The following is a 15027-nucleotide window of genomic DNA, read 5'->3' as shown; positions in this document are numbered from 1 at the left end:
GCCGGGGACATGAGGGCAAGTTATTGGGAGACACCACCTGCATGGAGTCAGTGCTGGAGCTGGGGTTGGCCCCCCAGGGACCAACCTTACAGCCCGCTGTGTTAACCCAGGAGTTGGAGCGGTCTAAGCCCTGAGAGCAGGGGGCAGGGGGAGGGCGGCCGAGGGGAGGAACGGCAGCAGGTTACAGGTCAGGAATGTGGCAGGAAAGTAAGCAGAGAGATACGTCAAACACACAGCAACAGGATGACTTTTCAAGATCGTTTTGCTCATCCTGGGGAGCAACGTCAGCTCCGCTTTTTTTAGTTCTTTTTCCTTGACAAGGAAAAGAATAGAAAAAAAAAAAAAGGTCAAGATTTCCGGAGGTCAAATGGCGGAGCAGAGAAATTGATAGTCAGATACTTTCAACTGCAGTTTGTCAGGTTTTTTAATTTGATCACTTTTTTGTTCCAGAAAAAGTAGTGCCAATTTATACACTGGAAAACAAAAGGAAAAAGGGAAAAAACGTACGTTGTATAAGAAGGAAAATAACAGCTCTGTCGGCCATTTATTGTGTTAGCAAGAAACCATTTCAAGTCATAATCATTAATATGTAAATCAGTACCCATCACAGTCCCACTTTATTAAAAGGTAAGTGGTGTTTAGAAATCAAAGGATTGTGGTTGTTAGTGATAATTTTAGCATATTTTACATGCTCAAAGGAAGAATTAAAAACACAAACAGCTGGGCGATACTCTTCCTTGGAGGCGTGCTTTCTTCAGAAGTCCACAGTATTGCGGTGGGTTGTTTAATTTGGCATCAAACAGACTATAGGTTATAGAGTTTTGGCTGATCATGTGAAAACCATTCCCTCGGCATGTTTATTGCAGTTTAAACCAGACTGTGCACTGACAAATGCTGAGCAGTACTCTGTGTACACAACGTAATAACTCTCATCAAAAGTCTGCAAAGAATATTTCACCCACGAATAGAAAACAGGCTTTTCTTAACAGCTCTGTATATAAATATATGTACATTCCCCAGAAAATGTATTTTTAAAGGCACAGACACCTCTTTTTACAGATTAACACATGCATGCACACTTTACTCATACTCATATGTGTGTGTGTATTTCAATTTAAATCACAACACAATTAAACTGAGGCGCCGGGCGGTTCTGAGAGTCTCACCTTACTGCCGATGATTGACCTTACTTCATCGTCGGGTGATGTGGGCGTCCCAGAGATGTCTGGGTTGCTGTTGCTGAGGCTCCGGGACCGATTGAGGTTCAGGCTGGCCGGTCTGACCGCAGATCGCGCCATGGTGGCATAGTGCACTGAGCCCCCCAGCCCCCCCGGGCCTGCCACACACACAAACACACAAGGAGAGGAACGGGACCCACGTTAACATCTGAGAGATGCTGCTGCTGGGGTCTCAGCACAAATGCCGCTGAAAAGCAAGTTAGCAGAATGAACCTTTTCAATGGCTGATGGTTGTGGGAATTGTTTACTTTGACCGCACTGTTTTTGTTGTGCTTATTATTTTTTCTTTATATTGGAAGCATACTTCCCAAAAAAATTCTTACGAATTCTTAAGGACTCCACTAGACCTCTGAAGGTGTGCTGTGGTATCTGGCACCAAGACGTTAGCAGCAGATCCTTTAAGTCCTGTAAGTTGCGAGGTGGGGCCTCCATGGATCGGACTTGTTTGTCCAGCACATCCCACAGATGCTCGATTGGATTGAGATCTGGGGAATTTGGAGGCCAAGTCAACACCTTGAACTTGTGATTCATCAGACCAGGCCACCTTCTTCCATTGCTCCGTGGTCCAGTTCTGATGCTCACGTGCCCATTGTAGGCGCTTTCGGCAGTGGACAGGGGTCAGCATGGGCACCCTGACTGGTCTGCGGCTACGCAGGCCCATACGCAACAAACTGCGATGCACTGTGTGTTCTGACACCTTTCTATCAGAACCAGCACTCACTTTTTCAGCAATTTGAGCTACAGTAGCTCGTCTGTTGGATCGGACCACACGGGCCAGCCTTCGCTCCCCACGCGCATCAATGAGCCTTGGCTGCCCATGACCCTGTCGCCGGTTCAGCGCTTTTCCTTCCTTGGAGCACTTTTGATAGGTACTGACCACTGCAGACCGGGAACACCCCACAAGAGCTGCAGTTTTGGAGGTACTCTGACCCAGGCGTCTAGCCATCACAATTTGGCCCTTGTCAAAGTCGCTCAGATCCTTATGCTTCCCATTTTTCCTGCTTCTAACACATCGACTTTGAGGAAAAATGTTCACTTGCTGCTTAATATATCCCACCCACTGACAGGTGCCATGATAACGAGATTATCGTGTTATTTACTTCACCTGTCAGGGGTTATAATGTTGCTGATGGGTGTACATCTCGAAATCACATAATCGAGTATCTCAGGATCTCAAAAACATGACCCTGTGATCATAATATAGCTGAAGTCAGTATTTTTATTTCTCAAATTCCCTAAACAAATAACTTTGTGATCAAGAGGTTGTGGTTTTGAAATCCAGAGACCCTGAGATGAGGTATCTTGTTGGCTTAAGATATCACACGTTTTTATATCCTCGGATGACCTGAACCAACCAAGCCTGGTTATACAGTGATTCAAAACTTAAGCCACACGTGTCTTTCAAACAAATAAATCTGTTGTCCTAAACCATGCATCAAAATGCATCTCCTCCCAACAACCCCCCCCATGCCTCCCTTTGTGGTCTCACAATCTTGACGATTCTATTTTCAGGGCTTGGATCGCCCGGGTTTGTCATTAACCACGCCAAGTTTCAAGTCAATCAGTAAGCTGGAGTTGACTTTCATCAGTGCCATTTGTAGGTCATTGGCCAGGGTGAATTCCTGCATCCACTCAGTCAATGACATGAGACACTGGCGTCGTCTGTGCCCCCCCACCGCTGTTCTCTGGGACAGATGTGTCCCTGATGTAATACAAATCAAGAGGCGGTGGATTATAAAGTGGCAGAAATGACCAAGCATTAAAATAAACTGCCTTTTTCTCGGTCTGCCACGGTGCTTGCTCGAAGAATACTATTTCACAAATACGCCAAAAAAAAAAAGGATTGGATAAAAAAAAGTCAAGAATGAAAGCACACACCACCTGGAGACGGGGAGTTGGGGTCAGTGTTGGGCAGCCGAAACACGTAGTAAATGTAGGAGGACAGGAGGCTGTTTCGGCCGTGCTGGTCCTGGCTGCTGTCCAGGTACTTGTGGAGCCGGTTGACGATGGACGCCATTACTTCGAAGGAGGCCTGTCCGAGGTTGACTGGCGTGAGAGAAAGGTCACAAGAGCCCAGCGTGAAAAAGAGGAACAAAATAAAATAAAAATGAGTGAATAGACAGATAAATAAACTCTGAAGTACGGCATACGTAAATACGCAAAAATACGCGCGTTACATCGTAAGTCTTCCGGTAACAGCATGATAATACTATCCAATATTGACTAATGAGCCACTTCCATCCTGTTATGATTGGACACAATTATATGAGCAAAGGAACAAAACAGGAAGCAAAGATTGTGAAAGCAGCTGGAGAAAATATGTTGAAATATATTATCTGAAATCACGCGTGAATATATCAATATATTTCAACAGACACTGACCTAGATTGTATTTTATCTACACTATATGTCAATTTGTGCCTGAAATACATAGAAACACATACAAAATATACTTACAATACATTTACCAAATATAGTTTCAGGATATGCGTCAAATATATATATTTATAGTCCATAGAAGCCAAATCACTTTGATAAACAACAGTAAAAGCCAGCAATGCCCGCTGCGCAGAGCCGTGTTTACCGATCTGTCCCGCTATCACCGGGGGCCGCACCACGAGGACCACCAGCTTGTCCAGCAGCAGGTGCAGGAAGCGCACGATGGGCTCCAGCTGGGATGAGTTCAAGGCGGCGATGCTGGACTTGAGCTCTGCCTCCAGGTTATTCTCCATGATGCGCATGTCTCCGATGCGCACGGGGAACATGTGCTCGTCCAGCGCGTGGACAAGCGCAAAGAACTTGTCCAGGTACTGATCCTAACAAGGGCCAGGGGGGGAGATGGATAATAAACATTGAATTCATAAAAGGCATCGACCACATCAAACCAGAGGAGCTTTTCCAGATCAGCTGGGACACACGCACCCGGGGACACAAATGGAAATTGGGCTTCAAGGCATTCAAGACAGAAAACAGGAGACACTTCTTCACACAGAGAGGCGTCACAATCTGAACAAACTCCCCAGCGATGTGGCTGAAGAGACAATTTGGGAACATTCAAAAACAGACTGGATAGGATCCTTGATCACCAAACGAGCATGATGGGGCGAATGGCCTGCTCTCGATTGGACGCTGTCTCATATTCTTCTTATGTTCTTACAAAATTACTTGTCGTATTGCAGTGCTAGTGCTCAGTTTCCCACCAGGATTTAGCGGCAAAGAGGAATCTGATTTCTAATCAACCAATCAGTGCTCAGCTATCTGCATACTGTTATGAATCTCTTCACTGAAGCTCCTCAGTGCCTGAATGAAACCGTCTTTAAAGATAATTTACTGTATGCCGCTACACTGGGAATAACCACAAATAATCCTGACACATCTGGTCCTAAAGTCAGTTTCACTTAGAAGGAAGAAAGAAAGAAAGAAAGAAAAAGATAGTAATAAAAAAGTTAAAGAAACTAAAAGAAAAAGAGAAAAAGTAAGGAAAGAAAGAGAAAGAAAGGAAAGGAGAGAACAAGTCAAAAGTGCCGAGGGTGTATTTGTGAAGCGGTCTCCGCTCCCTGCGTTGAGTCAGGAGAGTCACAGGGTTCAGCGGGTTTTGTGTGAGAAGATCTCCACCACAGTCGTTTGCTCAGTAAACTGCGTCTATTCCTGCGCTGCGTTACTCGACACACAAACGGTGCGTTCGGCTCAGACCACTGGAAACGAGCGCAGATGCCACAACAAAACATCCGGCCCACAACACATGTCCCTGCCTCAAGGTGCAAACACTGACATGCAAGCAAGAAGCGAACGGCCGGGCGTTTACCTGCGTGTGGAGAGTAGAGACGGACACAACCTCCACATTGAAAACCCCTCGGTGGTTGTCGACCCATTTCATTCCAGGCAGCGGCACCTGATGAGTTGGACGAGGAAAGACAACGGTATAGACATGGACAGGGTCTGATCATTTAATGAAGATGGGACCATCGTCAGGGACCCTGTCGTTTGACCACAGACGATTTTCTAAAACTGGTGAGATTCTCCAGGCGTTGTTTTATTGTTGTTATCATAATTATGCTGTCACATAACAAGCCAAATATAAAAACGGAGGCGACTACCAGCAGAGTCACACAAAAACATACACAGATGTAGAAGCCATTTTTAGTGTGTCTGACCAGATTACGCACCCATTCGTGGTCCAGGAGGAGAACTGACACTTACGTCGGGGGAGAGGACGGAGTAGGACTGGGGCGGCTTCTCCAGCGAGACGGGCAGACAGAAATGTCCCGTTCGGAGCCGGCCGTTCTGGAGCATTGGGATCCACTGAGGACACAAAGGAGCCCGTTAGCGTCACCCGTGAGCACCCTACTCTGTGACATCATCCCGTGATGAGAGGTTTATCGTCTAGCACGTTCAATAACTGCTACACACGAACCAAGCACAGCTGAAGAAAAAACTATCACATTTTTACGTTTAATTTTTACTTTTAACGTTTTTTGTTTTACGCGCAACCAGAGAGGGGCGTCACCGTGTATCCGACGGGCGTCTCCAGGGGTGTGTTCTGCTTCTGCTGGCAGCTGACGTGGTGGAAGGTGAAGAGGATGTGATGGTGATCGGTCAGCGAGGCGGGGAGCTTGATCTTCACCTCGTCGTGGAAATCCGGAGACCTGAAGCGAACAGAAGTGCATGACTGGACTTCCGTGCATTTCTTTTTTTGTTCCCTGAGGAAAGCCTTAGGGAGCCTGAGGCGAGACACAATCATCGATGGCGCCTTCGAGACAATATGGCGCTGAGGGTCACGGCATAGTGGCGAAAAAGACCTCTGCCGTGTTTTAAAGCCGCAAAGAATGTAAGGGGTTCACATGTGACACAATCGTATAATGTAATATTGCCCAAAAAGTATTCTAGTTCAGCACATTAACACACAATCATTTCTGCTTATACAATAAGCATTCATATATAGATGATTTAAGTTTGATATTTGCATCAAACTCCTATAAAAATGTTGACCATTCCTTCACGATTCTGTTGTCTGGCATAAACTGGCCACACTATTATTTTGTAATAAAATCTACGCAAGAGACTGAAAGTGATGATGGACTGAGAATGCAATAGAAAGAGTCCCTGAAAAAAAAAATGTAGATAGTAGGTAGGGGTGTAAAATTGAATGCTTTGAAAGTCTTGTCACGAGACCGTTGGCTCTTCTAAAGGGAAAACTTTGGCTCTGCTGTGGTCTTTGCACGCCAGAAAAGATAAGAAACCCCCAAATAGGTAGGGAAAGAGACCCAAACCTTGAAGGTACAGATTGCACAAAAGATTCGATTCGGCTGATTTGTCTAGACAGTTCAAGGGTTGCCAATTTCACAGGCTCTTTGTTGAAATTACAGCAAGGACTGTCCTTCGATATCTCCTGTCCATCCGGCATGTAGCACGCCGGTCACGATCCTCTCCTGTTCGAGTGCAGCTGTTTATTTTTGCTCTCCCCGTGTTAAACACATGTGGACACACACACAGAGCAGACAGGTACCGCACCGTGAAGTTAAAAGAGGTCCGCTCACCTGTTATGATACACGACTGCAGTGTAAGCTTCTTTGGCATATTCAGAACAGCTGGATTTACCAAAAATCACCTGGGTGGATAAGAAGAGGGAACAGAGAGTTAGGAGATGAATTTCAATACTCCTGTTCCTCAACTTCAGGAGAGCAGAGTGATTTGGTTTGGCAATCCTTACTTTTGGATTAAAGCCAGACACTTGTCAACACTGAACATGATGCCAAGGCCATCTCTGGCACATTTTAATGAGCATAAACACACACACACATCTCAGTGCTTGAGCCATGAGTCGCGTGAATGGTGTTTTTAAGTTGTTGTCTTTTTAAAATAGACAGAAACAGAAACAGCGGTCTGACAGAACGAGGGACACCGAACCGTCCCGCTCCTCACCGGCATGGCGTTGCTGGGATCTTCTCCGTTCATGAACTGCACCTTCACGGTGATGTTTCTCGCGGAGCCCTGCCGGTTGGCAAAGTTCAGACTTTGGGGATACACGTACAGCAGGTTTCTGAAAAGGAATAACACACACGCTGGGGTTTAGCCCCTTCCCTCCGTTTGACGCGGCTGTAGACGAAAGTGTCCACACGTGTGTTTAAATGTCGATTAGCGATTTGATTACATAGTAATTAATAATATGTATCCAACCACTTATCGGTTATATGTGTTCAGAGTTAGTAAAACACTCCTCGTCTTAACAAAATGCAACGTTTTACAAGCTGAATCAGTTTTCAACAAGCTGAATAGATAAAGTGCAGCCTAACGAACCATATATATTCAACTACTCAACTAATTACAATATTTTCAACATATTTAGAACTGTAGATTAGTTCTTACAGGTATTGGGCACATCTTTTTTTCTCCAAAACAACCAAGAAAGCAAACTATTCTAAGTTTATTTTACCCCCCCAAACCATCTGCAGTACAGTACACAATCTTCAGTATAAAACATTGACTCTTTCCCTTCATGCACAAGGCCAACCAGCGATGGGTCACCAGGTTGATGCCAAAAGGGCCAGGATTGGTGGATACAGGAAGGGGCGTTGGGGGCTCGTCCAGTCATTGGCCGTCGCCGTCCCTCAGCCGGACTATTGACCTACATTCTAAGACTGTGTGCAGAAATGTGGAGCAGCCGTTACATAAGAAGCGCTGTGAAGGAGCGGCCAGTCATGAATAACCTCCCTGTGCAAGACTAGACAGCTGATAGCGGGCAGAGAGATTGGGAGTGGGGGGTTGTGCCCGTTGTGAAGACTGGACAACGCACTTCCTGACTGACAATAAACGACGGCATAAAAATACACCCGAAACACAAATACCATCATCCAAGAAAACACATTTGTTTAATAACAGCCACACACACAGATAATTCAATCATAATAATCCCACCCACCCACATTCTCAGCATCTAGACAAAAAGGCTCAGACAGGCTTATATATACTTTGCCCAGATCAGTGCACCCTATGAAGAACTGATTTTATTTTCTATCACTTAAAGACTGTGGATGTGAATGCACTGCTGGGAAGCCCATAGCTATTCCTGGAGGGACCTTCTCACCTCCTCCGGAGACGCAATGTGAATTCACCAGTCCGTTCTCCACTAAAGAGGAGAGGTTCTTTGTATAAAAATAAGTAAAATCATGCCCTTTTACTTGGTTTTTAAGCAATAGCTGCGTGTTTCTGAAGTAAAACCAGGAGAACAGTATTGGGTGTCCACGGTTTAGTGCGATGTAACAATGGAACAATGACTTACTACTGGGAAGCACAGGGAGTTGTCCAAAATGTGGAATTACACATATATTGTGATGCAGATGGTTGTGTAACCCAACACTTTATCACCGTAGACTGTGAGCAAGTGTCTTTAGAAATGAAAACCACTTATCTCAATGTTTTATGCTGTTTCTACTGAGCAGCAGAAAGATTCACACGTTGGCTGCTGAGTAAATGCATGATACTATATAAAAAGCAGTTCCTCCAGTCCTGATAGCAGCTGCAATTGGTACAGATGTGTCATCAGATGTCATGACACTCATCTGATTGGCGCTGGCCACATTACCCTCAGTTAATGAATACCTTTTTAAGCAACCCGACAGAGGGTGCTACTTACAAAACTCTCTGCAAGCCCCCCAACCTGCAGTCACTACCCCCCCCCCCCCCCCAAACTGAGGCAAAAGCTCTGAATAAACACTCGTACCAGGACAGTGTTTGCTGTGTCTATAGACAGTTGACTGGCTTTTAGGTAAATCTACCCCTGAAGGATTACAATTTAACAGTGTGTGCCATATCAGGTGATCATGCACAGTAGGCATGACTTTCTCTTCACCGTGGGACGGCGATGCTCATGGAGACAGTAAACCTATCTGATACATATGAAGACATGTACTGTACCCCCTTCACTCTGACACACACACTGATACAACACAAAGGGGCGAGGGGGGCTGGGCAGAGCCATGGTTGAGGTGCTCTGTGGTTCATCGGGGGAGGGAGGTTTGTGTCACCGCGACAGCAGGGTAGGGGCCCGGTGTCGGGGCAGGACGACCTGCTGGAGTCGGTTAGACTTAGACCGCTGTCGTCAGGAGTTTCTCTGTTTTGAAAAGCAGGCCAAGTTGAGAACAAACCACAACAGATTGGCCGAGAGATGCATTGTCACAGACACCAATTAAATGAACAGCATCTTTAAAACAATACCACACACCACCAGCAGTTAGAGATAAGAACATAAGAAGAACGTAAGGAAGTGTCCAATCGAGAGGAGGCCATTCACCCCATCATGCTCGTTTGGTGTCCATTAATAACTAAGTGATCAAGGATCCTATCCAGTCTGTTTTTGAATGTTCCCAAATTGTCTCTTCAGCCACATCGCTGGGGAGTTTGTTCAGATTGTGACGCCTCTCTGTGTGAAGAAGTGTCTCCTGTTTTCTGTCTTGAATGCCTTGAAGCCCAATTTCCATTTGTGTCCCCGGGTGCGTGTGTCCCTGCTGATCTGGAAAAGCTCCTCTGGTTTGATGTGGTCGATGCCTTTCATGATTTTGAAGACTTGGATCAAGTCCCCACGTAGTCTCCTCTGTTCCAGGGTGAAAAGGTTCAGTTCCTCAGTCTCTCAGTAGGACATTCCCTTCAGACCTGGAATAAGTCTGGTTGCTCTCCTCTGAACTGCCTCTAGAGCAGCGATATCTTTATTGAAGTGTGGAGCCCAGAACTGTCCACAGTATCCAGATGAGCTCTAACTAGTGCATCGTACAGTCTGAACATCACTGCCCTTGTTCTCAATTCTACACTTTTGACAATATACCCTAACATGGTGTTTGCCTTTTTTATTGCTTCCCCACATTGTTTGGATGGAGAAAGTGAGGAGTCCACGTAGAGGCCTAGTTCACCATAAGCTACAACTGTAACCAAAAGGATCTCACTGTGATCTGCACAGGTTCTATACAAACCTACTTTCCATGGTTACAACACATCCTTCACTGCCAGTCATGGCAAATGTGCCTCAGATACGCCATAAATACTGAAATGAGGAGTCTGTAGTGTGGCTTGATACCAAACTGTGGTAAAGGACACCAGATAAGGCTCAATGGCAGCTGTGTTGGTCTGAAAAACATGATGCATTCTGGATGTGACCCCTGCCAAGAATACCCTGCCAAAGAGGTCAGTGTTTACCTTTCAGTTGCGAATTGGCACAACAAAAAACAGAAAGAAAAAATAAAGTGCTGCAATTCAGTCCAACAAAAGCCTCGGCCAAAGAGGCAGAAAGTCATGCTGTTAGATGAACTTTGTCGGTGAGCATCTATGAGCTGATAAGGCAGGTTTAGTAAATTTCAACGCAGTAAAGTAATGTAATAAAATGCAGATTGTCTATTGGGCTCGTGCATCCAGGAAAACATTGCGTTGAGTTAATCGACAGATAATCTAAAATAAGCTAAAATAAGAACGGTATTGATCTCCATTTTCCATTACGGAGCAAACTTCAGACCACTCAGTGGGACACCATTCCTCCGAAAGGGATGTTGAATCAAAGGAAAAACCTTAAATTGCATACTGTCATATTAATTCCCTGCCTTCCCACACAATGCGATCACTCAGCCAGTCGCTTGAACAAATAATTCATAACCATTTTAGTGCAATCAGCTCTTGGAGAGGAGATGTGGGGGTTGTAGGATTTGTTTGTTCAACTCAATCCTCCCCAGGGGCTACATTAGTTCAAGTATAACGGGATTAATGATTGACTTGTGCTCCGGAGGAGTATATATAGGAGGCACCGCGCACGGCTCATATACCTTTCTGCCGAGAGGCCGACGCACATCTGTTTTGTGGTCTTCCAGCATCACAGAAAGGTTCTCGCCAAGATGAGAGCTGGTTATCTCTTCCTACTTCTGGCACTGCCGTGCGTGTTCTCCAGCAAGGATGGCAAAGCGGAGGAGCTGACCTTCACCGAGGCCCCCCCGGAGACACGGTCGCGCTTCGCCATGCTGGACGACGTTAGGATCTTGGCCAACGGGCTCCTGCAGCTGGGCCACGGGCTGAAAGACTTCGTGCACAAGACCAAGGGGCAGATCAACGATATCTTCCAGAAGCTCAACATCTTCGACCGCTCCTTCTACCAGCTGGAGGTGGTGACCAGCGAGATCAGGGAGGAGGAGGAGCAGCTGAAGAGGACCACCACCGCGCTGCAGGCCAACAACGAGGAGATCAAGAACATGTCCTTGGAGATCAGCTCCAAAATCAATGGCATCCTGGAGGACCGGACCCTCCTGCAGTCCAAGGTGGGGGGCTTGGAGGAGAAGCTGAGTGGGCTGTCCAAGAGCCTGCCCGAAGCAGGGGACCTGAAGGAGCTCTCATCACTCAAGGTCAGCTATATCCATCACGGTAGTTTACTTTGATGTTGCCTGATGCCAATATCAAATAAAAAGTGTTTTACATTTATTTTTATTATGTGACTGCAGGAATGCAAGAAAACCAAACCAAAATACTCCAACATGATCTCATAAAGTGCAATAATTTTATATTAATTGACTTAAACTGCATTCTTTGACACTTCAATGGTTTTGTGATGAGACTACATTTATCTAAGATGTACTAAAACTGCACAGCTATTTTAAAGAGCCTAAAAAATAATTTAAAACCTTCCCTCAGTTTAAAAATAAAGAGTTAAGCAATGTACAACTATTTTGTGTTGGCAACACAGACATAAAAAACACCCATATCTAAATACAAGAAGGAATTAATTAAATGTAGCAACTTCACAGATGTGTGTAACAATATTTTTCTCCAAAAGCTTTCTTTCTGCAGACACTGAACAGTTTAATTGACGATTCTCTCGCTTGATGTTACAGAGTGTAATTGACACGCAAGAAAGCAGCATTGCGGAGCTCCTGAGAGCGGTCCGGGAGCAACACGACCAGCTGGATCACCAGAAGAACAAAATAAAAGAACTGGAAGAGAAGGTACAAACGAACACCTACAGAGAAGAAACCCTCGTAGAGAGCTGAGCAGATTGTGTCAAACGATATATATTTTACACAAACCTCTCACTCACGATGCTGTTTACTGCATTTCTACTTATATCTCATATACTCATATACTAATTATATCTCTATGAATTCCTTTCGATGATCATCTTTAATGCAGAATGTGTTTTTTACATGCTGGTGCATAACTGTCTCTGTCCTGCATTTCAGCTCAACTATGACACGTTTCAGGAATCGGCCGACAAAGCACCTCCTTTGCAACTCGTCAAACCCCAACCTATAGAGTATCTGCCGAGAGATTCAAATAAAACCCTGGACACCGATGGTGAGTGACGGTGTTTGAAATGTGCACAGAAAACACTGCACAATAAAACCACCGGAAGCCAATGATGTAAGTTACTGAAGAATTTGTCTTTAATGTCTCCCAGGTCTTCCTATGGACTGCAACGATCTTTACAACAGAGGAGAGAAAGCCAGTGGCGTTTACCCCATCAAGCCCAACCAATCAGAACCCTTTAATGTGTACTGTGAGATGACTCCAGGTATGAAACTTTCACTCATTTAACAGATGAGAACAGTTAATTATATAAATTAAAGGCACCACTACATGAGTTTGTAGCACAGAAAATTAAGATGTTTTGTATCACAGTAACGTGAGGAATGTTACTTTAATGTACACAACTGTGTCAGCCGTGTGGAGTTTATCATCAGTTAAGCCACCATTTTAATCAAATATCAACTCTGACTACAGAGGGAGGGTCCGCCGTCATCCAGCGCCGCATGGACGGATCAGTGGATTTTGACCAGACGTGGGAAAAATACGAAAATGGATTTGGAGACCTTGAAAGTAAGTTCATAATCATCATCAGTTACTTTTTTCTGTTACTTAAAAAATGTCTGAAATGGAATGATCTGTGTACGTCACCAACAGAAATCTGCAAGCTGAGCGTGTCCTCCTGATTTGGACTGTGAATTAGAAGCAAGACTTTGTATTTGCTTGTTTTTTTGCTTAATAACCTCAGAAACATAGGGGCACCAAAGCATTAAAAACCCTGTAACCCATGAATAACCAAAAGAACAATCTAAGTACTTCCTTTTGGGTGCATTAGCAGGGATCAGCACCACAAATCAGGACACAGCTGACAGATTAGCTATCTTTATTGTCTGGCTTGAATGAAAGCCAAAAGCCATTATATTAGCTGGTCTGGAAGCCTGCCAAGAGACACAATCAGAGTGCATTCAGAACACACCCACACGCGCACACACACGCAATCCAGTCAAAAGGGAGTGTGTCACTTTCCTTTTTCCCAAAGACCTAAAGCATTAGCAAATGACCTGTGGTGAACACAGTACTCTTCCTCTCATAAAAGTAGCGTTCCCAGGCGCTGAATAGCAGCAGCCTCCAATCACATCGATCGCATGACTTCACACGCGATCGTGGGCGGACCGCTTGTCAAACCCGGTGGTCTCTTGCAGGAGAATTCTGGCTGGGCCTGGAGAAGATCCACGCCCTCGCCCAGCAAGGGGACCACGTCCTGCACATCCAGCTGGAGGACTGGAGGAACGAGAGGCAGTTCATCGAGTACCGCTTCGGGCTGGAGGGCCGGGACTCGGACTACACCATCCACCTGACGCAGCTCTCCGGAGACCTGCCCGATGCCATGACCAACCAGACGGGGATGAGGTTCTCCACCAAAGACCGCGACAATGACAACATGGAGGGATCCAGCTGCGCGGAGAACTACTCCGGTACGCCACTCTTCCCTCGAGCCGGGTGTAGGGCTATATCATCGTCATCCACTCCATTTCCAAAGCTACACAGATAAATTATTTATTCTACACACAAACACACACACACAAGCCCAAAAACAAATTCGTCCATGTATAGAATTGCCTATTGCCAGGTTCCTCTCGAGAAGCTAACCTCCCCTTTTATTCCCCTCTGACCTGTCACAGGAGGATGGTGGTTCAATGCCTGTGGAGACACCAACCTCAACGGCAAGTACATCAAGGTGAGAGCCAAGGGCCGGACTGAGCGCAGGCGGGGGATCTACTGGAAACCAGGCCGAGGGAACCACTACTCCCTCAAGTCCACCAAGATCACCCTCCGCCCCTCTCCTGAAGCCCGGAGCTTTTAACCCCTCTCTCTGTGTCTTGCATGTCTTTATTTATTCGGGGAGATCTTAACAGTAGTAAGACTCCCATTGCGTTGCATGTGTTATGAATTATGAAGCAGATGAATATTTCTCTGTATATGATAAGCTATGGAGGAGGAGATGCCTTTATGACTCACATCTGCGCATCTACGCAAATGTTTTAAGTTAGGTGTATAGGAATATATTTGCATTTATGTAGGGATGTAGCTTTGAGGTTGTGGATTTTTTTATGTCGAGGTTTGTTTTTTTAACTTATCGCTGTATTTAAACGATTTTTGCTTTCCATGGAATGTTCATTTAAAAAAAAAACGATACATTGAAACACGGAACAGATATGATAATCAAGAGAGAAGTGATGCCACAAAAACTACAATTACTTTGATGAATCGCATGTCTTTGTAGGTTACTGAGTCACATTGACTCGAATGACAATTTTCTGCATACACCACTGTACTGTATATATATTTTGATATGAAATGTTGCAACGTACATGTTTACAGATGCTTCCACATCACTTAATAAAGTCTATTTATAAAGCTGATAATGGCATTTCCTTTCTTTCTCTTTCTGCCACTCCACAATTCCGGTTACGTAAGTCGGCCTATTAAGGTACAATCACGTCTCAATTTAACTGCAATA

At 45.1% G+C, this 15027-nt stretch overlaps 2 protein-coding genes across 11 annotated transcripts in view; one reads left to right on the top strand and one right to left on the bottom strand.

Moving 5' to 3' along the window:
* The window catches only part of dock7 (dedicator of cytokinesis 7), a 44176-nt gene that overhangs the window by 17396 nt on the left and 11753 nt on the right, over positions 1–15027 (bottom strand). For 4 of the 10 annotated variants that reach the window (XM_066691814.1, XM_066691815.1, XM_066691816.1 and 1 more), the window contains exons 15-23: positions 7161–7278; positions 6776–6846; positions 5746–5884; positions 5439–5540; positions 5044–5130; positions 3823–4054; positions 3117–3284; positions 1167–1336; positions 38–130 (exon numbers count right to left, since the gene is read on the bottom strand). In XM_066691814.1, coding sequence (XP_066547911.1) covers positions 38–130; positions 1167–1336; positions 3117–3284; positions 3823–4054; positions 5044–5130; positions 5439–5540; positions 5746–5884; positions 6776–6846; positions 7161–7278 — 1180 coding nt within the window. The remainder of the gene's footprint in view (positions 1–37; positions 131–1166; positions 1337–3116; positions 3285–3822; positions 4055–5043; positions 5131–5438; positions 5541–5745; positions 5885–6775; positions 6847–7160; positions 7279–15027) is intronic. The other 6 variants (XM_066691821.1, XM_066691822.1, XM_066691823.1 and 3 more) reach the window with 3 other exon arrangements.
* On the top strand, positions 11057–14932 carry angptl3 (angiopoietin-like 3). The gene is made up of 7 exons (XM_066691833.1): positions 11057–11611; positions 12098–12208; positions 12443–12557; positions 12661–12774; positions 12984–13079; positions 13709–13981; positions 14189–14932. The coding sequence occupies exons 1-7, from the start codon at positions 11111–11113 to the stop codon at positions 14368–14370; spliced, it is 1392 nt and encodes a 463-aa protein (XP_066547930.1). The 5' UTR covers positions 11057–11110; the 3' UTR covers positions 14371–14932.

This window comes from Amia ocellicauda, chromosome 19, assembly GCF_036373705.1.
Source record: "Amia ocellicauda isolate fAmiCal2 chromosome 19, fAmiCal2.hap1, whole genome shotgun sequence".
NCBI lineage: Eukaryota > Metazoa > Chordata > Actinopteri > Amiiformes > Amiidae > Amia > Amia ocellicauda.
This window is presented reverse-complemented; position numbering and strand designations above follow the sequence as displayed.

Excerpts from the sequence above, each read along its gene's own strand:
- angptl3 (XM_066691833.1), top strand. The coding sequence starts at position 11,111 with ATGAGAGCTGGTTATCTCTTCCTACTTCTGGCACTGCCGTGCGTGTTC. Across the intron at positions 11,612-12,097 it reads AGGAGCTCTCATCACTCAAG|AGTGTAATTGACACGCAAGA; the intron begins GTCAGCTATATC and ends TTGATGTTACAG. Across the intron at positions 12,775-12,983 it reads GTACTGTGAGATGACTCCAG|AGGGAGGGTCCGCCGTCATC; the intron begins GTATGAAACTTT and ends CTCTGACTACAG.